Source organism: Anser anser, assembly GCF_964211835.1.
Source record: "Anser anser genome assembly, chromosome: 12".
Classification (NCBI taxonomy): domain Eukaryota; kingdom Metazoa; phylum Chordata; class Aves; order Anseriformes; family Anatidae; genus Anser; species Anser anser.
This window is the reverse complement of record NC_139733.1, coordinates 24,036,377-24,059,161: the sequence shown is the minus strand read 5'-3', so window position 1 is coordinate 24,059,161 and position 22,785 is coordinate 24,036,377. Positions and strand designations below refer to the sequence as shown.

Here is a 22,785-nt window from a genome sequence, read left to right as displayed (position 1 = left end):
GTCCCACACCGCGGGGAGAAAAGATTACCAAAAAGGTGGTAGTGTGGCTGTGTTATAATAATCACTTGGATTTTGTTTTAGAAACCTTATGGTTGAGGGACCTGCACCCCCTCTATTCCCTGTTCCCAGAAGTCTGTCTCTGGACACTGTCGTCAATCTCAGAGTTCATTTCCTGGTTAAACAAACAGCAATTAAATAACACAAGACAGGCAACGCCTAGAGACACTGTCTCCAACTTGCCCTAGACAGGTCATGTGACACCGGGGTCCCCGTGTTTTGTCTCTTGGCTAAGACATATTAATCACAAGAGGAATTACGGAGTTCAACAATGTGTGTATGCAAATGGAGAGACAGCCTGGATTGCTGGGGAAATGGACTCCGTGTCTTGGCAGTGTGGAGCCAGGCTTGTCCACAGAGGATGCGCTGGGCAGCCAGCATCAGTCTAGGTGACCCAGACAGAGACACTCTCCCTTCATTTGCTGTGCTCTACCTGTGTAGAGGAAATGAGAGAGGAGAGAAAACTCAGTGCTTCTGGTGTGTTCCTCCAGCAGTGGGGACAACCAGGAGGGGCACACTGTGATCTTCGAGAGGTGTTCACAAACTGGAGCCGGGCGAAATGGGCAATGAAATATTTGCTGACAGTGTAGCCTTAAGCAGAAAAGTGAAACTATGGAAAAAACAGATGTTCCTAATGCATTTTATTAAAATGTAGTGTAGTTCTCCAAAAAAAGTGATTCAAAGAATGTTCTTTGGCCCTTATCAGGCAGAAGGAACAAAGCACTAGGGGATATATACTTAGACTCCTGGTGCTAAAGGAGAGATGCGTCAGTCATCTGAGATTAATGAACTGTTCATTCTCTATTTCCTTTGTCTCTTGCAATCTTCAGCTGTCTCCCAGTAGAAGTACACGGCAGTAAGCTAAAGATGCAAAAAGAAGCTCACAGACTGGCAGAGGTGGGCAGGGACCTCTGGGTCCCTCTGGTCCCCCCTGCCCCACCATGGCCACCCCAAGCAAGGTGCCCAGGCCCACGCCCAGGTGGCTACTTCAGACCCCCAAGGAAGAGACCCCGCAGCCTCTGGGCAGCCCGTGCCACGGCTCCGGCACCCAGCCAAGCCATTTTCACTTGTGCCAGGACACCTGCATCCCAAAGGAGTGCTGATAGGGAAAAAGGACAGAGAGGAGAAAGTCTGTATTTACCTTCCACTGGCTTAGACATTTTTTACTGCTTAAATTTGTTGTTACAATGTGAGTACTTAACTGTTTATTGATCTGTCAAGCCTGGTTTGAGATGTCAACATTTATACTTTTACGAGGGGTCTCAATTAAGCTTCATGTTTGTTTCCTGACACTTAGCAGCCCCCTCATGCAGAATTGGTGGAGAAGGTGTAAACACCAACTTTCCACCTGTTGCACCAAGAGACTGCATCACATCTCAGCAAGTCCCAGTCTCTCCTGAGTAGGCTTTCAGAAGCAGGATCTGTAAGCAATGGGTTTCCAGAACAGCTGGTCTGGCACACAATGTCACTAACTCTTTCTGCTGAACACATTTCCCCTGACCCACTTTAGATCAATGAAGGCTGCTTTTCTTTACTACTGCTAGACTGTTCTAGTTCCCTACTTCACCACTGCTACTTAAGTCCAACTTTCCATAGTAGATTCCTGTCAGTAAATATTTCCACAATTTGTTCATTTCTTATCATAAGAGTGAGTCATGACATAGGACCAAAATACCCTTATTAGCCACTTGCACCTTACAGCTATACACTTTGGTTCTTTCACAGGTTTCTGTGTCTAATGAGGTGTCTGCCAGTTCTGTAGATGTCACTGAGATTTCAAACAATGTTGCCTGCAGGAGTAATGAACTGCTTTCTGGAGACGCTTATGACCATTTAATTTAGACATTTTGTTTAGTAAGCGATAAAGTCATTTGCCTTGTTTGCTTCCACAGGTCTCACAGCAGTCAGAATACTTTGGAATATGAGCATTTTGATAACAAATTCCCATTTCCATTTGATTGAGAGTAGTAAACGTGTTAAGAGCCTTTACAGCCATGAAGCTAGCTTATTCAAAGCTAAACATTTTCTGCATCTCTGACAAATTTTGGACTTGTAAAAATCAACAGAAATTTTCTCTTTTTTTTCCATAAGAACACAATTTTTTAAACCTTAGCAGCTATTATGTTGTACTATACCATTAGTACCTGAATTACACAAACATGTCCTGGAGTCCTTTCCTGTCATGGAAAGGACTCCAGGAAGCCAAACACTGAACAGCAAAGAATAAAAACCTGGTCCCTATCTTTACTGAAGGAATATGTCAGTTCAAAGTGCTCTCTAATACTGTTTTCCTTCTTGGTGTGAGACATCTCTTAATTGTTTCTGGGTTTTGCTGTTGACAGAAGGAAGGCCAGTCCAGTGCTTACCTCATTGCCCAGGAGCTGATGTCTTCAGAAAAAGTGTGAGTTTATTGTTACAACCTGTCTGTTGCTATCCTAAAACAGAACCTGTGCAATCTACCCTTATTTATTCAGCAATGGCAATGAATAAAGTTTGTTTCTTTCCCCAGATATGTGGAGATGCTCCAGCAGTCATGTATGGTAAGTAAATCATTTTAATCACTGAAATCTAATTGCTGTCTTAGCTGCAATTTAAGAGACGTAAAAGCATTGAAGGGACAGAAGTGAATTTGAGGAAGAATGGCTTACTGTGGAGCAATGCTTTTTGAAGCATTGTAAAGGAATATGTCTGCCACTGATGTGCTCTTGCTTTGGATTCCAAAGTCTAGCATTTCTCATTCATGTGGAAAAGCATTGGCCAACAGCACTTACTGGGGCTCTGAGACTGGTGTAATATGCTGAGTAAGCCTAGTTCTGAGAAGGAGATGGTGATAAACGGGTAAACCCTAGAAATTTTTAATTTAGAAACATTTATGGATGCAAGTGCCTACTGTTCCCCTCCAGCTGGATGGACTCCAAGCTATTGGTAATCCCTAATAAAAAGAATCCTCATAAAAATTACAGCTCATAGGTTAGTTAAGGAAAAGTCTGCTTGAATGCTAATTTTATCTGCTGCAGCACTCCGATGTTGGCTCAAAGATATGAGGGAATAAAACCAAAGAGTTTTCTTGGCTTGCCCCAAAAATTTGACGACTCTCTGCTCTCCTGTTGGGGAACTCATCCACTTTCTAAGCAGAAATGTTTATTACAGAAAATAATAAGCATTATCCAGAGCCTGGCCTGTCAGTCCTGGAATTACAGTTATAAGGCATGAGGGAAATTGTCTCTGCTTTTATGATACTTAATTATTAGGTTCGGATTAGCTGGTTAATGTATCAGGGAAAAGATACTGGTAACAGCTGTGTTATGATGAGAAAGTTCTTCTATTTCTGCCGATCATCATGTTTATTTGTAAGCACTTGTTTGGGTTTTATAGATGTTACAGTCTTGTATATACAGTCCAGAATGCTCCACTGAATCCTCTTTTGCTGGGATTTTGTTGCCATGCCTGCCAATCCCACTCCAATAGAGGGATCTTACCAGTGTTCTGCATTATTTCCTTAGGTATGAAGGTTAGAGAACCAGAAGAGGAGTTAAAATTTTCAAATTAAAATTTTAGATGGGCCTAAAATAAACATTGAGTGAATGCAGTGGTTTGCAGAGCCACTCAGGGGTTGTGAAATGTCAGTTTCCCTGTCCCAGTTCCCATCATCTCAAGTTAGAAAGATCAAAAAGATCACTATCTTTTTCAGAATGAGATTTTGGGTGCACTGTTTTGGTTAATGATTTTTTTCTGCAGTGGAAAAGTATCCTTCCTCCCTCATCGCCAAATGCATGCATTCCTTTAGAAGCTACTGGAGGCTTTTTCCAGCAGAGTCACCAAGAAAGATAAGATTTGATTTTTTTCTATGGGTTGGCTTTTTCAATTGTGAGGATATATGAATGGCACCTTGGTTAGAGACTGAGGTAGAAGAGACAAACGTTTTCACACTCCACAGTTTAGAATAGATCAAAAATCTTTATAGGAATGGGATCAGGGTTTAGTTTCTGTGTTTTTATCAGGTGCCTATATCCCTAGCATACCCCATCTCTGCTGCTATCGGCTGGTGTACCTGCTGTAGTGGCATTCACAAATAACTTGCAGGTTTCTTTCTTGCAATCACAATCAGTCTAGAAGGCCACAGTCACAGCAACATTATCTTTCCCAGCCCACCAACTGTTGGATCTTCATGTTCACCTGTTGCCCAATGTCATATTCAGGACATCTAGAGAAACCACTACCAATTTTACAAGTAAGTCCCTCAGACTACAGAGATAATATTGCCTACCTGAGGCTTCCCAATACTATCATAGTGGTTACAATGAACTAATTACTCCTTTCTGCATATTTGAATAGCATTAGGAATAATCACATCAGTAGAAAATACCTCTTCACTGTGCATTCACTGTTGACACAGGTCCCACTGACAGATGTCACTAGCAGCCACCAGTGACTACACAGTCAACAAACTGCACTCAAGCTGCAAAACACCATTCATGGCCAGCTAAGACCAAAAGCTTCCATGTCAGCACCTCTCAGCACAGGCAGACATTTCTCTCTGTTCCTCACCACCACCTTTCTCAAAAAAACAGTTTCTAAGTGCTCATCTTGAAGTCTCGAGACTCATTTTCTTAAATAAACCCATATGTTAGTGAGAAAGGCAAGGAACTAAACCACACCCTAGCTGCTTTCAGAAAGGAAAAAAGGCTTTTCTTAAGCCTGCAACAGGAGCAGTTTCCCATCTCATTTCCAGGCTCAGCTGGAGGAGCTATTCATTCAGCATAACAGGAATCTGGTCATTCAGCAGAGACTTTAATAAATTGATTGATTGCCAAAATGATGACATTTCCATACATCTACTCTGCTATTGAACTGAAAGAGTGGAAACATTGTGTTAGCTCACAAAGTTGGTATCAGTTGGTGTGGTAGTAGTGATAATAACCTAAAGGGTTAGCTGTTATTTGCCCTGCTTAAATGCAATGCAGTTCTTTGGAGCTGGGAGTTAAGAACTCATTCTGGACTGAGCAGATGGGACTGGCTGGGCCTTGCAGTCCAAAGCAGTCCCTGATCTCTTGTTATTCAAGATTTAGTTTTCTGAAGTTGATTAACCTTTGCATTTATTCCATAATTATTTAATCCTCAAATTTTGATGTTCATGTCTCCTATTTTTTACCCCAGTAATGTAGTCTGCACTTGTCTTCATTTTAATGCTTGCTGCTGAACAAAAATGTTGCAGGTTGCTTTCTGATGTTTCACGCATCACCTTGGAGGACCAGGAATCTGGTTTATTTGCTTCCATTCAGCCAGTCTGTTTCCAATTACTTTACTAAATATATACAGAGCAAAGTTAGTGTGACTTAGAATGCCTCAGGATCCCACTCTGCATGGGATTAAGCATTTGCTTGATAGTGTATCATGTTCATGTTCATTTTGTCTTTTGCCTTTGTACAGAACGTCTTTTTTTTTTTTTTGTGCATAGAACCCCTTGAAGTCATTATTACTTCCCTCCAAAGCGTTTAGCAAATTAAGGTACCCAAAAGGGCAGCACTGCACTGAAAGAACATCTGCCCCAAATACCTCAGTGTTCAAATTCCTGAATCCTGATTTGCATTTTTGTCATAACAATGGTACACAATTCTTCCAAACATCAAGACTCAGATTTATGCTTCCTTGGCATTTGGAGATAGTCTGGAATAAAAATGTGAATAAATATAACGTGCTGGTTCCCCTGTCTTTGCAGCAGTATGGGATCTAGTCCTGCACTGGGAATTGCAAGACTCCTGACTGCAAAGTAACTCTCAGAAAAGAACAAAATCATCTTAGTTCCCAAGTCATTAACTTAAAAGGACCTAAATGCAGATTATCATGAAGTCAGACTCGCTGGTTAATCTCTACTTTCAGAATTCTTGTGGGTAGCACATTCTCAAGAACAAAAAATAAACATTATCTGATTCAGGAGCCACTATTACATTAGACGAAACAGAACTCCATCTTTCTAAGTATTTACACTCCCAGTGTATGATTGGCTGAGCCTTTTTTACTGCTGTAAATTTCTTGGATGACATTCAAAGTTCTTCTGGACCAATCAAGTCATTATTTTCCAAATGAAATGCTTTAGTGAATGGACTGGGCTGAATAAATGAAGGGATAGTTGGCTGTTAAGCCTTCTGAAGCTATTATAAAAGCCTGAGATGCAGTGCCACAAAATAATGGCCTACCCTCACTTACAGTAGGCTGATTTTTTTCTCATTCATTTATTCATTGTGGCCTTCAGCAGTGGGAAAATAACCATGTATCTTCCAGAGAGCTCCTGCAGTGGAACACTGAGCCAAAATAGCTTTCAGATCATCAGTATATCTCTTAAAAGAAGAGGGAAATCATACTACCTCACTTGGCACAAGGACAATTCCCTGGTAATAAGCCCCATTGGTACAGTATTTGCAATGCACATTTTACAGTTTGCCAGTTCTGACGCTGATTTACAGAGGATGAATGTGTGCATTTGTCTGCATGTGAGTGTGTGCTGAAGTCAGGGTTCCTGACCTAGATTGTACCCTGCAGGGGCAGGATAAGAGACTAATTGTGTCTGCTGTGGTAGTCTGTGTTTTCTGCTGTTCATCTGGCATTGTTTGTGCTGGGCTCAGTAATGAGAAGTTTGGGAAGATCAACTGTTCAGTGCAGATCAAGGGTCACTCATTCTGCTACAGGAGATGTGCCACTTTTTAATTCAGGGCTGCCACTTTTGCTTTCATAATTAGGAGAGCAGCTGCTGCCTGTAATGATGATACATCCATGAGGCAAACTTGGCATCTCATGCCTGTGTTCAGCTCTACTATGGATACCCTTTTCTCTCCCTTTGAACTTTTCATCCTCCCCTCAAGTGTAATGCCTAGACATCTAAAAGAGACTTGGAGCCTCTGATATATAGTATCTGTTGAATCCACCTTCATTTTAGAAGTGTGAGTGGCTGTAAAAGTCTGCACAATTTTATGTGATCAATGTAGACTTCAATTATATAAAGTCTGAGCTGCAGAAGGATTGTCTGTTGTCCTCCCTGGCTCATTCACAAAGGGTCAAAAATACTCGCTTCCTAATATTACCAATGCATTAAAACATCTGCTTGACTTGGGAAGCATTTGCGATTCTAGATATGAAAAGTGATTTCTGGATGCATGCATGTGCCATTATTATTTGAAAAGTATAGAAGTCCAGATGTTAGGTGGAAGTTGTGGTGTGGGTACGGTAAATATACTGCGTGCAGTCATGATTTCTGCGGTTAAAGTGTCACTATCTCCACCTGGCAACTGAGGCAGAAAAATGGTTATGGTTTTCCACTAACAAATCTGCTCTATTCAGTCCCTTTTTGCATTTTTTCTCAGCTTTGTTCCTTATATGGAAACTTACAGATCTCCCCAGCCAGGATTCTCCCTAAAAACTGTGAAAATATCATAGGTGAATTTATTCAATCATCAGTCTTTTTCAGTTCTTTAATAGAGTTGAACTAGAAGCAGGAAAGCTGATACAACCATGATAGCGTTAGAGGTCAGACCTTTGGCTGGTATAAATTTACAGTTTTTCTCTGACAGATGACTGCAAGAATAGCGGATTATTAGCTTCTTCAGAGCGCTGTAAGAGTCTCCATCCGAATTAAGATTTCTTTCCCTCCTTATCAACATCATGAAGATAATTTGGAATCTGGGAAGCAGTTAAATTCTTTTCTGGTCTATGCATTATTGCAGGTGGAAGCTTCTTTGTAACAGAGCCCTGCTGCAGGGAATATCTTTTCATGGGTGAAAGAGAGAGAAAAGGGTGTCTACAAAAAGGGCATATATATGAATGCTGCCAAAAGTGTGGGACACAGTTCGTGGTGGTTCATTGATGGGTATAACAGGTAGGCACATGGTGCTCTGACTGCAGTGAGACCATGCAACAGGGAACAAACAGGTAGAGACTTTGCTTCAGCACCCAAGACCTTGAACATACTACTGCAGGCATTCAGACCTTTTCTAGCCCAGTTACAGAGTCTAGCAATGTGACCCTTCTAGTTTCAATGAACACTTTTTGGTCACAGAAACGTTCTTCCTTTCAAGTACTTCTCTTGAACTGTTAAGCATGGATTTGCTCTACAGTCATCACCGCACACTGTAAATTCATAATTTCTGTCTGGCTCAAGCGCAGACCTGATGTTAGGAGCACAGTGCTGAGAGCCTATGAAAAGGAACCTCCAGTCCTGCCGGCAGATGCTGTCTCACCTTCTGCTCTCTGATGCTGTCTCACCTTCTATTACATTACAATGGTGTTGTACACCTTTCTCTTTTTCTGCCAATGTAAACAATATACAGGAACTAGGATTTCCATTATGATTGGATTAGCAAGTTATACACTGCTGCTTCTGTAGACAAACAGATAAGAACAGAAAACAAGGAGATCTAGCAACTGATCAGCATTTCTTGAGCAATTTTAACAGAAAAAAAGCAAACAATCTAGATTCAGACTGAATTACTGTATTGTTAGAATATTTTCAAGTAGAAGTTAAAGAAGACAAGTCACCCATCAGAGCAAATTAAGATAATTTACACATACATCCAGGCAGTTTTTTTCTCCTGGGTAAACTACTTGCCTAAAGCAGTAATATATCTGACAAAAGATTAGTTTTGGTTCCTGTGACTATGCTCCTCTGAGGTTAAATATTCTCAGGTTGATAAAAGCTAACTGGGAGCAGGGCTGAAATGCAGAAAGGACTGCAATATGTATCCATCTTGTAAAATGACTTTTGATATGCATACAGAATTGCTACAGTTGATTTGAGCTAAGCACCTAAACAGCAAAGTGAAGTGGCTTTTCCAAAACTATCTTATACTAAATGTGTCCTCTTAACATTGGCACTGCCAGCATCTCTAAAGTGCCTCATATCCCTTCACCCTACAGTGAGCCTCACCACCTCACAGAGGGTACCACGTTCTACTCCAAGAGCCAGACATGTGCCAGTTAGGCAACGCTCCACCTAAACCATAACACCTTGTTGAAACAAAAGCTGCATTCCTCCCTGTCTGATGCCTTTATAACAGGCTCCAGGATATAGCCGCCATTTCCAGAAGAGAACCGAAATTCTCCAGAGGCATTCTTGGTGAAAAAAAATTTAACTTGTGTTAGTGATGTGCACAAAGAAAAGGGGAGAAAGAAAAATATTTTTGGCCGTGGGTTTTGGTCCTCTTTGTTTCACTAAATTATTTGTAGAGTTTATTTATGGGATGTTAGGGAATTAATTGGTCATTGGATGGCTATAAAGGGTTTATTTATGGGTACTCAAAATATAAAGAAATGTTTTGTGTTTCAAAAATGCATCTTCATAGTACAGCTGCTAACCTTCTGTGTCACCTAGCCAGCCTGGATAATGCTTTCACATGCATGCTTGAACACTGATGCAGGAACAGGTGTAAGACAGGAGTAAGCTGTGAAGGCTCACATACCCCTGGGTGAGATTGAGCTCTGTGGCCACCATGTCACAGCCTCAAACTGAATGACTTTGGTTCATGTGTGTCTTCTAAACAATTTTTGACTCAACAGAGAATTATATGAACTTTGTGTTTAGTACCTTCTGTGTTCAAATGTGGCGAATGGGTGACAGACTTGGAGACCTTCAGGTGCCGTGACTGATTAGAGTTAGTGGGACCAGAAAAGCACTTTGCATTTGATTAATGGCTTCCCAGGCACTCAGCATTTTCAACAGTGACACAATTTTTTTTTTTATGTTTATAGTGCTTACTGCTCTGCACCTCCTTCTTTTATTAATCATTAGAAGGCTAGCTATCCAGGCAACTGCCATTAAATAATTTGTCTTAGAATTCATTATGATCAAAGAAGCCAGCAATTAGTGACTAATTAAATCCACTGAGATGCTATGGGAAAGGAGTGTTAATCTTGTTGCACCACTATGATGGAAAATGGATAGACACAGAGCTGTTCAGTTATTTTGGAATAAATGACATTTCTATAACAAAATAGGTTACTTAAGCACATCGCTATTCACTTCCCCAGGCACAGTGAGTTGAAAGAACCCTTTGGATTCTTTTTCTTTCCCCAGTCTGGATTAATTATGATGACTGAGGACTTTGAGAAATTGCAGATTCCTTTCAGTTAGGAAAAGTACCCAGAAGATGGTTTGACTGGCTTAGATGGCTGGAAAGTATCTAGAGTATACAGTTGCTGGAATACATAGATAGCCTCCCTCACACACCAGAAAAAATGAGAGCTAGAATAGCACAATGTTGAGATTATTTGTTGTACTGGGACAAGACACATGGAAATTAGACCCAGGTAATTAGAAAACATAGTAATACTCTTTCAGATTTTTTTGTGATGTCATTTTATCCAGGATATAGTTAGTTAGAAAGAAAAATATCATCATGATGATTTTTTTTACCTAGTTGTAGTGGCTTTTCAGAAAACAAATGCTTCATCTGTCATAGTTGCTGAAAAACTGCAGCTCATGTGCAACTTTTCTTTTGGCTGGTGTCTATTAGATATTCCAGTTCATAGTGAGTCGGTGTGTGCCTTGCAGTCGACAGCATTACAACAGAAAAGCCAGGAATGCTGTGAGGAGACTAAAAACTTATCAGGAGCTGGTTCCTATAGGTGAGGAGAGAGGAAGCTTGCAGTAATCTGCTCAGAGGCCCTCGGGCTCCTTATGGAACTTTTCAGCAGGACCACAGTTATACCAGCCAGATTTCCAGCATGCTGAAATCAATACAGCTACCTTGATTTAATCAAACTGAAGTGAACCATCTAGTGTAAAATATGGATCCCCGGTGAAACATACTCAGAGCTTCTGAGCTGTTCATACCTGGACGTTACCAGGTTTCATGGAAATTGTTTCTTTCAGACTCCTCTCTAATTACAGCGTGTACGTCTAAACTTTTTAATTGACAGAAGCCAGATTTGTAAGAAATGCTGTGGGAAATCCGAGTACAGACCAGGGAAACTCATAAGATTGTCTCTAAAATTTCAAGGAACAGAATTTGACTTTTTGGCAATAGGTTTCATGATCACTCGATCCTGACAGAGGATACTCAACCTATCCCATCCTGGTTCAGGGCCAGATTGAAGGAGCTTGGCATCTTTCAATGTGCTGTGTGACCTTAGAGGTTGCATTTTATCAAGCCCCGCTTCCTTTCACAGCATATTTGGCCACACCACATACAGCGGGGTAAGAGGCCAGGAAATGGTCTCTGAGTGGAAAAATCTAGCTGCCATTTCTAGTAACTCAACGGGTAGAATCACCTTCTCAGCGATTTTTATGCAGCTGCTTTTTTTTTTTTTTTTCTGATGAATTGGCGTCTATGGACAGAGAATGTTTTTAACATATCTTTGGAAAACATTGGTTTCAATAATAACTCACTGTTTACAGAGTAGTGTGTGAAAAAAAAGTCATTAACAGCACAAATCTGGCCAGACTGGTTGGACACTGAAGCTTTTCTTCACAATAGATTTTGGACTGAGGCAGAGCTCAGCTGCAAACCTGCTGGAAGAACAACTCCTAGAACAACAACTAGATGACCTTTAAGGTCCCTTCCAACCCAAACTGTTCTATGATTCCTGATGTGATGGCTTTAGCATGAGCAGGACGCCAACCAGGGCTCTAACACTAGCTCTGCTGTGAGTAGATACTTGGGCTTTATATGTGGTTAGGATCTACCTGACCCTTCATGAGATCACCAAAAGCATCTTTTGTGGCTTTTTCCTTTTTTTTTTTTTTGTTTTCAGGTTGCATTGTTAGCATATTCATAACAGATGGTATATATAGTGTATTCCATCATAAATCAAGATTGGTTGTTTTGTTATGAATGCTATATTCTGCTAAGTCTTGTGATCTGTACTACAGACCAGATTACACTAGACCATATCATACCAATATGCTCCCTCCTGACTTCAAAGTCAGTCAGTCTAAGTCTTATTCAGCCACTAAGTCCCTGTTCAAGTATTTTTAATGCTGAACTTAAAAAAAAAAAAATAGAGAATTGACAGATTTCTCCCCTATGGCTATTAGAACATCTGTCTGTTTGAACACAATAGTACAGCAGTTCTCAAGTGATCATGTTAAAAAACAACCACCAAAACCTTCTCCAAATAAATTGTCTTTTCAAACTGTGGCCACAGAATAATCATTCATTACAAAAGCCTGACATTAGCTGATACAAGCTTGATCCACATTTGTTACCATGCGTCAAAAACCACAGGAAAAAAAAAAAGAAAACCAACACAGATGTATAGAAGTGATGTTAGAGTCTGTATCTTCCTAGGGCCTCATGGGCTGTGTTCTGAATTTGCGTGTCTGAGTATTTGATTCAAATCCTTTAGCCTTGGCAGATTTCTGTCATCCCCAGAAAAGCTATCTGCCAGCACTACATTCACTGCACAGAAATTTAGCACACGTTGGAGCTGGCAAACAATCTAGTCAGTGCTAATCATAGAACATAGCTATGTCCAGAAACCTTTAGTTGTTTCAGGTGGTTCAGGGGGTTTTGGATGAAACACGTAGTGACAGATGCTTTTAATGCTTTGCTGTTCGTGCTGCTGTGATCTGATGGAGATAGAGCCTTGTGCATAAAGTGTGCAGTTGAACTGCCTCTTCTGGCTGAAGAAATTATTTAGACCCCTCCTGCTACTTTACTCAGAGCTGCTTTTGTCTGGACAGTATCTTTTGGGATGATGAGCAGCTGAGACGTGGCTGCAGCTTGCGTAGTTACTCTAATGATCTAAGGCAACAAAGTCACAGAAACCATCAACACCATCAGGCTGACAGGATCAGTGGAAAGATACTAACCTGGCTTCCCCACTTGGCCCAAAGGCTGACAAAATTTAAGGTACTTACTGGAAAAAGCCAGCATGTGTAGACTGGTTAGCAATAAGAGAGAATGCTGCAGTCCCCTAACCTTTCCTTCACAAACAAAAAGGAAAGGAAGGTCAGATAAGGACAGATAGTATTTTTATAAGGCAGGAAGCTTTGCAACCTCCTAGTCTGCAGCTGCTGTGCCAAAACGAGTCATCAGGAGCTTTCAAATCTCACAGTTAATGTGGCCTCTCTACTGAGGTGGTGTTTTGATTATTTACTTGGTTTTTCACTCTTACTCCTTTTTTCCTCATCTTGTTCAATAAAAACTCTACACACTTCATGACTTATTGGGATGCAGAAAAAGATTGGAAAAGGCACTCACAGAACAAGTTTCTGGGCCTTTCTATATGACTGCTCAGTTTCTGCTCTTATCACAAACTGGGAGGCACGTAGGTTTCTAATTGTTCACTTATTTTCATAGAGAAACTGAGATTCAGATATTTTGCCCATGAAGACCTGACTAGCAGAAATGTGAAATCCAACTGTAAGCCCAGCTGACCTGCCCATCACACCGGCCTGACTCAGTCATCTATTTGCAAGGAATACAGAGAAGAATTAAACCTGTAACAGTGCTGCAGAATCATCCCCAGAAAAATACAGGATACTATGCTAATGCTATTCACGTAGTTTCACTCTGTAGCAATACTGACAAATCAGGTGCTGAAATTACAGCCACTTAATTTTACCGAATGAAGGCTGCTGCTTTTGAACACCAGATAGTGCTATGAAGATAAACTATGTGGTTGCAGTGGTCTAGCTTGTGGCAAAGGCAGCCAGAATCTGCCTTTGTTAGCAACAGTTAGCAATACCTCTACACAGTGCTGGCATTTCTGCCTTGCTGTGTCGTGCATTGCCTTAGATCCTACTGCCATGGTTTGCATTGCAGACTTCAGCAGAGTCAGGCAGCTCTAAATGCCTCAGTTCCTCTTGCCACTGCTTGTAAAGAGGGAATGCATCTGGCAGCAGGAGGCAGAGGAAACAGCAGTGGCTGGTAGGAACCTGGAAAGAATCAGGGCATCAGAGTGGCTAAAGTCTCTTGAGGTATAGCCAGGTGCGAGCCAGAGCACCTTCACAAGTTTGAAGCTGAGAAGATGGATTGTGCAGGAATTTGGCTTTGACCTGGAAACATTTCAGCATCCAGAGCTCTGGATTAAGGAGACATTAAACAATGTTTTGGACACACACAAAAAATTGCTGTATGCACTTGGAATGATTTTCTAATCCCTGTGAATCTAATACAAATTATCCCTGCAGTTTCAGATGGATGCCTTATTCCTCATCTCTAGGTCTAAGCTGGGGAAACATTTCACTATGCAGTCTTAAAAAAGTGTGCTACTGTATACTAGAGTAGAGTAGAGTAGAGTAGAGTAGAGTAGAGTGGAGTGGAGTGGAGTGGAGTGGAGTGGAATGGAATGGAATGGAATGGAATGGAATGGAATGGAATGGAATGGAATGGAATGGAATGGAATGGAATGGAATGGAATGGAATAGAATAGAATAGAATAGAATAGAATAGAATAGAATAGAATAGAATAGAATAGAATAGAATAGAATAGAATAGAATAGAATAGAATAGAATAGAATAGAATAGAATAGAATAGAATTCAGTGGGAAGAGACCTACAAATATCATTTACCTACAAAGTCCAACTGCCTGAGCACTTCAAGGCTAACTAAATGCTAAAGCATATTAATGAGGGCATTGTCCAAATGCCTATTTAACACTGACAGGCATGGGACATCAACTGCCTTGCTAGGAAGCCTGTTCCAGTGTTGGACCACTCTCACGGTAAAGAAATTTTTCCTCACGTCCAGTCTAAACCTCCCCCAGTGCATCTCTGTGCCATTCCCCATGTGTCCTGTCATCAATGACCAGTGTCTGCCTCTGTGCTTCCCCTCCTCAGGGAGTTGCAGAGAGCAAGGAGGTCGCCTCTTGGCCTTCTCCAGACAGCCCAAGCATCCTCAACCTCTCCTCACAGGACATGCTTTCCTGCACTTTTGCCAGCGTTGTTGCCCTCCTCTGGATGCTTTCAAGGACCTTAACATCCTTTTTAGATTGTGCAGCCCAGAACTGCACGGAATATTCAAGGTGAGGCCGCACCAATGCTAAATATAGCGGGAGAATCGCCTCTTTTGACCAGCTGACTAAGCTGTGTTTAATGCACCTCAAAATGCAGTTTGCCCTTTTGGCTGCCAGGGCACACTGCTGGCTCACATTGAGCCTGCTGTCAGCCAGCAGTCCCAGAGCCCTTGCCAGAGGTGGATACATTTTAATATTGAGGAAAATACTCCCGTGCACACTGGATCAAAGGCACGTCTAAAATGAGGAAAAAAGGTCTCAGTTTCATATGGAAAATTATTTGTTTCATAGCTTAAACTTACTGCTTCTTCCTCTCTTTAAATTTGGATTTGGCGACAAGTGCAGCAATTTTCAACACAAGACATGTAGAAGGTTTTTTTATATATATATATATATATATATATCATGGACCTATAAGGTGATGACATTCTCATCCTTCATTTTTTAAAATTATGTTTCTGGTTAAGAAACACTAGAAAATGAGATCAACTACACCCAGAAAAGCAGGGGAAAAAAACGAAGGTAAATAAAAAGATAAGAAACTCATTGTATACATAAGGTCTGATGGCTTGGTCAGGTGAAATGTTAAATTTTGTGTTCACAGCATTGTGGAATCAGATGAAAATGTGTATGAACTAATGGATGCAATAAAATATATGGCATTATCTCCTTGCTCTACTGAGTACAATCTATAACTATGGATAGTGTAACTTAGAATTCCTAGAAAGTGGAGTTTAGGATTCAAGAAATTGTAATAATAATTTCAGAGAAGAAATTTTGTCTGTCTGCCTAATTTCTGTGTTGCTATTCACAGGATTTATATGAAGGTATCATGAAAGTGCTTGGAGAAGATGAACAGGAAGAGGTTGAACTCAAGCAGGGCTTAAGTGAACTCTCTGAGATTTATGAATTACACCAAGAGATCCTGGGAGAGCTGGAAGAAAGAGTTCTTAAATGGTAAGTAAGGAATGGCACAGCTTGACAGCCTTAACATAACCTCTGTGACACAGTGTTCCCTTGACCCCCCCAGCAACAAGGCTGGGATACCAGCAGGGGTGAAAGGAGAAGAAGCTGAACTACTTTGGCAGATTTTTCATACAGAAAAGAAGTAAACATACAGATTGTTAGGCTGAGAAAGCAAATACTGAAATACTTCCACAGTGCACAGCCCACAGCTCTGAAATGGCCTCGTTGTAACAACAGTCTGTTGCATATACATTATCCTCTCTTTCCTTTGCCTTGCATGTTTAGTCAAGCTAGTTCACACTCATCACCAAGTGGCTTCACACACATAGCCTGTAGGTCACAGACTCGTGCTGTGGAAGGCAAGAACAGCTTCAGACATCAGAGCTGACTCTAAAGAAGATTCTTCACTTACAGAAATCTACATAGCAACTGCATAGCTCTCAGATGAGGAGTACCCCTCACTCCAACCCCAAAGCAAGGCTTCCAAGCCAAGCAGACCCTACCAGCCTGCAGAGGGACTCCACCTATGCCAAACACCCTCACAGGGTTAATTTCCATTTGGCAGCAGTCCTTGCTAACCTATTTTGTGATTTTGTCCTGTTTTCTCCTTGTACATGCTGTACATGTACATGACATTTGAGTGTCATGATGTGACACTTGCAGGGCAACCAGGCGACCAGGCCCAGTCAGCATGGGTTTATGAAAGGCAGATCCTGCTTGACGAACCTAATCTTCTTCTATGACAAAGTGACGCGCTTAGTGGACGAGGGAAAGGCTGTGGATGTGGTCTACCTTGACTTCAGTAAGGCTTTTGACACCGTTTCCCACAGCATTCTCCTGAAGAAACCGGCTGCTCATGGCTTGGACTGGCGTACGCTTTGTTGGGTTAAAAATTGGCTGGATAGCTGGGCCCAAAGAGTCGTGGTGAATGGAATCAAATCCAGTTGGAGGCTGGTCACTAGTGGCATCCCCCAGGGCTCAGTACTGGGGCCAGTTCTCTTCAATATCTTTATCAGTGATCTATATGAGGGGATCAAGTGCACCCTCAGTAAGTTTGCAGATGACACCAAGTTAGCTGCGTGTGTCGATCTACTCGAGGGTAGGAAGGCTCTGCAGGAGGATCTGGATAGGCTGGACCGATGGGCTGAGGCCAACTGTATGAAGTTTAACAAGGCGAAGTGCCGGGTCCTGCACCTGGGGCACAACAACCCCAAGCAGCACTACAGGCTGGGAGATAAGTGGCTGGAAAACTGCCTGGCAGAGAAGGACCAGGGAGTATTGGTTGATAGTTGGCTGAATATGAGCCAGCAGCGTGCTCAGATGGCCAAGAAGGCCAACAGCATCCTGGCTTTTATCAGAAACAGTGTGGCCAGCAGGACTAGGGAAGTGATTGTCCCCCTGTACTTGGCTCTGGTGAGGCCGCACCTCAAGTACTGTGTTCAGTTTTAGGCCCCTCACTACAAGAAGGACATCGAGGTGCTCCAGCGAGTCCAGAGAAGGGTAACGAAGCTGGTGAGGGGTCTGGAGAACAAGTCTTAGGAGGAGCAGCTGAGGGAGCTGGGGTTGTTTAGCCTGGAGAAGAGGAGGCTCAGGGGTGACCTTATCGCTCTCTACAGTTACCTTAAAGGAGGCTGTAAAGAGGTGGGGGTTGGTCTATTCTCCCACGTGCCCAGTGATAGGATGAGGGGGAATAGGCTAAAGTTGCGCCAGGGAAGATTTAGGTTGGGTATTAGGAAAAACTTCTTTACTGAAAGGGTTGTTAGGCACTGGAATGGGCTGCCCAGGGAAGTGGTTGTCACCATCCCTACAGGTATTTAAAAGATGTTTGGATGTAGAGCTTTGTGATATAGTTTAGTGGAGGTCTTGTTAGTGTTAGGTCATAGGTTGGATTAGGTGATCCTGGAGGTCTCTTCCAACCTAATTGATTCTGTGATTCTGTGATATGCTTCATAAATAATTCAGTACTGTGCTACTGGGTGCTGAGGCAGCCAATGGTGGGGCGGTGCTGAGCAGGGGGCAATGAAGAAGAAGTGAAGATACAATATTACAACTGAAGACATGATGCTATCCTCCACAACCAGTGCTCAAAGCCCTGCAGCAGCTGAAAGGTCTGTTCAGAGAAGCAGAAGCTGTGTCCAGAAAGAAGACAGCCTGCCTGCTACAGACACATATGGCTGCCATGACACTGGCATGGCCAAAGGATTGACACCTCAAGGTGCCCGTTCTACAGCAGCCCATTTTGTTGTCCAGTGTGTTTGGGAAGTATTTCCTATTTCCTGCCATTTAACCTAGGCTTTAGCTGCACAATGTGCCTAGCCACTGTGGGTCTGATGAATAGAACTGCTGCAATGAGAAAGAAGCAGAGCTTTTCTTCTTTAATTTTTTGTTTGCTTTTTTTTTTTTTCTTTCTCTGGCCCTAGGGAGGAACACCAGAAAGTTGCTGATGTTTTTCTCTCCAGAAAATCAAGGCTGAATCACCACACAGCTTACATTATACAGTTTGATAGGAATTTGGCTTTGCTAGATGAAACTTGCCATAAATATTCCCAACTGGCTACCATCATTCAGGAGTTTGAGGTAAGGCCCTTTTGTTTTTTTACCTGCAATGATGTATAGCTGCACCACAGGACTTATTCAAGGCATTTTTTCTGCAATTCCACCAGTGTTCCCAGAGGGTAGAATGGGAGAATAGCTCTCCTCACACATCCTGCTGATAGAACTGAAGTAAGATGTTCACATGTGCATGATGTGCTTCTGTGTCTGCATCTGTTCCCCACGCTCCCATGTGATACAGAATGTATGTTTGAGTCCACAGATCTGTGAATATGTTTTGTTGAAATATATGCAGATAGTGGAATAGTTTCTCGTTCATATATCTAACATCTCAGTCCCTCTGAGGATGAGTTAAAGTTAATAACTGTTATTGTTACTGTGTCTTCTTATCTATTTTTCTTTCACTGCATTTTCTGCCTTTTCTTTTGTACTGGGTCTGGCCAGGATGAATGTTAGGGTTAGGCTGCATGAGTGCTTATCTGCTGGCTGGGGTCAACCCACAACGTCTTTAGAATTGCAATTCTCTGCATTTTTAAATGCCTGTTACTGCTTCCTCTGCTTACAGAGGATCTTGTGACAGGCAAACAATTGAACTGCAGAGGAAGACACCACCTCCACTAACCAAATACAGGGTTCTTTTCCTCCAGACCCCCCTGAATGGTCTGTAACCTTTGGGCCTGTATCACTAAGCAAGAAACATATTTTCCAGTTGTGGTAACTTAACTCATCCCTGTTGAGTGACTGAAAAATACCATCAAAATGCAACTGACAGAAACTGAAGCCACAATTCTTGATAGCATTTTAAGGTATTGGCAATGTGGCTGGTTCACACCATTTCAAAAGTGTAAAGCCATAAGTGGATAGAAAGCTCATTTGGGCTGTACTAATACTGTTGAGCTAAAATGGTCAAAGACATGCTGCTTTAATGTTTATCCAGAATCCATGTTTCTTATTATCTTTATCTGGTACAAGAAATAACAACGATTACTTGGGTGTAAGAGGGCATGTGGGATAAATTAGTGATTGGACCTTAAGGGTTATTTAGAATACCAGCTCTAAGGAGTACGGATTGTTTTTCTCTGCAGCACATGTGAAACATTAAGGATAACAATTGATTTCAAAAGACATTTGGAAGTCAGCATTTACAAACAGATACCTTGTAGTCACCGCATTTGTTTCCTGTTAGCACGTGAGGGTAGCTCTGATGGCTCACACTGCTGTGAACATGAACTTGTCAAACGCAGGTTTTCTACTGATGATCAGTATTCCTAGCATCCCTCCTGGTTACGTCTGTGGACTTCTGTCTTAAATTTCAACCCTAAAATCTGTCTCTTATATCTAAGAAAGCAGTTGGAGCTTCACCTAGGATGAGATCAGCAGGACTTTAATCTAGAATAAGTGAGCTCTGTTACTTCTTGACCTTTTTGCATGCACACACACACACACACACAAATTTGGGGTAGGTGTCTATCAGACCTTTCCTATTGCATTTTTAAAAACATGGCCACTATTATCTTCCTAATCTAACAACAAAGAATTTAGGTCCTCATCTTGTTTCTGTTACCTTTGAATTGAGTATGGGGGCTGGTAATACTCAGCACAACCCTGAATGCACATTTAGTAAGAGCAGTCTGTCAGTTAGAGGAGTAATACAGTAATATGAAACATCTTTTCTGCCTGAGAAAATACTGTCTCTTCCCAGACTTCCTTTAAACAGTTAAGATTCCTATTCCCCCTTTTGTCCTGTCTCCCTTCACAAGTGGCAAACACTGCAGAAATTTTGGTCGATGAACATTGAAACCCTGTGAGACTTGACTGGCTTTCAGACTCAGACCTCATAAAGAACCAGCTGGGTTTTGTGCCATTCCGCTCAGGTCCTGGCAAGCTTCTGCTTCTTGGTGCCTCTGGAGATGGAGGCTTTTGAGGACTGAGTTTTGTGGGTTGCTGTTGGTTTTGCAGCAGTGTTGCAATGCTTAACAGATACACAGCAAGTTTCCTATTTTAACTAAGACCTTATGAGGCCATATGCAATGGGCTGAATCTAAAGGGAAAAGGTAAAGAGAAGAATGCTACTTCTCCATTTGTGTATTAAATCAGATCACAAGCTCCCTCTGTTTTGTTGTAAACACTCTCCAGACACTCAGTTCCAACTCCATCACAGAAAGGTGCTTTGCTGTATGCTGCTCAATGCCATTTCTTGAAATAAGATACTAAAAATTTGTAAACAGAACAAACTTTCATCAAAAAAACAACAGAGATGACAAGCTTCACTGAGATCTGATGCTTCTGGCTCTTTATATGCCACCCTAAAATCTTTATCCAACCTTTACTTTCTAAATGGTGTTCACTTTCTTCCCTTTTCCCTCTGAGTCCAAACTATTTGCAAATGATGCCATAGAAAATAAATTGTTAGAAGTACTTCTTTAGAGTTACAAATACCCCTTAGCAACTTGGTAAATTGGGAATGGTTCAATAGAATATGTGCATTTGACTGTTAGCAAAATATCAAGTGGACACATCAGGTGGAGGAGATGACAGTTTGCTGCTGAGCTCACGCATCCATGATCTTTGTGTTTCCTCTCCTTTCCCTTGAGGACAGAAGAGCTCTGATGGAAGCCCACAGAGTGTGAAACACCAGCTTTTGAAAGTGGTGCAGCGTGTCTTCCAATATCGCGTGCTGCTCACAGGTCAGTAAAACTAAATAATTCTCAAAGGTATTCAGTGGAAGCCCTCCCATGTTGGCCTGTGCTACACATTGATGCCATGACTCTAAATTAGGTCTGGAGCTGCATGGGATTTCCTGGGAACTTCAATCTGCTTAATACAAGATTCAGAGAGCCTGGCACTTCTTCAGCACAGCCATACTAAAAGGTCACTAAAAAGTGTGAAGTCAGGTGCTTTTAGCCATTCCTTCCTGGCTTTTCCCTTCCATGAGTTAGGACAGGCAGAACTCAGGAACCTTGCTGCCAGCAGACAGGTTTGATTTTATGTATGTCAAGAGCAATTATCAGAGGCAATTACCAGAGGTAGTAGGGCACAGTAGTCCCCAGCAAGGGGAGGCAGTCTGCACTGTATCCTATATGACAGTGGCAGGCACCATGTCCTCTTCCTCCATCAACAAAGCAGTTGTACCCAGTACTGCACCCTGAGCACCGTGTACAGTACACCTAAGGCAGCCCAATTTCTCCATGGTCTAGGAGGCAGAGATCCAGATTTACACTGACAGTACCTTTACAGATCTTACATTTACAGTAAAACCTTCCCTTTATATTCCCTTTACATATACATTTCTCCTACCCAGAGTCTCTCCAAGGTGGGTGGTTCTGTTCTCCCCAGTGGCTTATTCTGTGCAAGCCATTGCAAATAAAGCAAGGCCAAGGCTGTGAAGAGAGCAGTCTTTCTGGAGCAGGATGTGGGCCCTAAAAAAATTGTGAAGTTCAGGTTTGTTACTAATGAACTGGTTATGGAAGGAAATGGTGAAATGTAGCCAATGAATCTCAGTGTTGTCATGTAATTTTGTCAGATTGAAACCCAAAAAGGAGGGATCCATAGACATAAAGATGGTGAAATGTTTTAGGAGTATGTATATGCGTGGGTGGAGAGGGATGCAAGATGAGTTATGTGTGGGACAGTAAAAAGGAAACTATAAATCCTGCCCATACTCAACAGCTGGTGAAATGCAAGGCATATTAGAAGAGACTCCTATAAACACAGCAGAACAAAGGGACCATATGAATTTTTATTCACAGCACAGATTAGCAGCAGTTTCATCTTGCTCTAGACACTTTGATCAAGGATGCAACTCATTTTTCACAGCTGTTCTTTTCTTTTTTAGTAGCAGCAATACAAATGAACACCGGATGCCAATAGTAGAACTTTTTCTCTGTCTGACTTGCTTCCCTCTCTGGGTGTGTCTACATTAAGGGCAACTTTCCAGATGAGTGGGGTGCAGAAATTAGTTGTCTCACATGATACTTACAGTGTTTTTAGTGCATGCACACAAACAATGCCTCTGAGGAAATGGGCTTGTCACATCCCTGTCAGAAATACCCCCACCATACTCCATTTTCTCTGTCCATTTCTGTGGTCCATGGGGCAAATTGCAAACATGAAGCACTGTATTTTGTGAGAGAGCTGGAAGAGTCTGAATGAAGCTCCAGTGGCTGGACATTCCCTCCATGCTTGAAGCAACTTGAGCTTTTCCTTAGTGCCCAGGTATTGGCACTAACTGGAAAAACGAAAGCTTTTGTGCGCTCTGG

The 22,785-nt window shown here is 41.9% G+C and overlaps 1 protein-coding gene across 6 annotated transcripts in view; it reads left to right on the top strand.

The window, feature by feature from the left end:
• Window positions 1–22,785, top strand: part of FGD5 (FYVE, RhoGEF and PH domain containing 5) — a 102,075-nt gene that overhangs the window by 43,448 nt on the left and 35,842 nt on the right. For 3 of the 6 annotated variants that reach the window (XM_083795531.1, XM_083795533.1, XM_083795535.1), the window contains 8 exons: window positions 2,400–2,458; window positions 2,567–2,597; window positions 4,205–4,288; window positions 14,659–14,716; window positions 14,832–15,016; window positions 15,822–15,964; window positions 18,394–18,550; window positions 21,126–21,213. In XM_083795531.1, the coding sequence (XP_083651657.1) occupies window positions 2,400–2,458; window positions 2,567–2,597; window positions 4,205–4,288; window positions 14,659–14,716; window positions 14,832–15,016; window positions 15,822–15,964; window positions 18,394–18,550; window positions 21,126–21,213 (805 nt within the window). The remainder of the gene's footprint in view (window positions 1–2,399; window positions 2,459–2,566; window positions 2,598–4,204; window positions 4,289–14,658; window positions 14,717–14,831; window positions 15,017–15,821; window positions 15,965–18,393; window positions 18,551–21,125; window positions 21,214–22,785) is intronic. The other 3 variants (XM_083795534.1, XM_083795536.1, XM_083795532.1) reach the window with 2 other exon arrangements.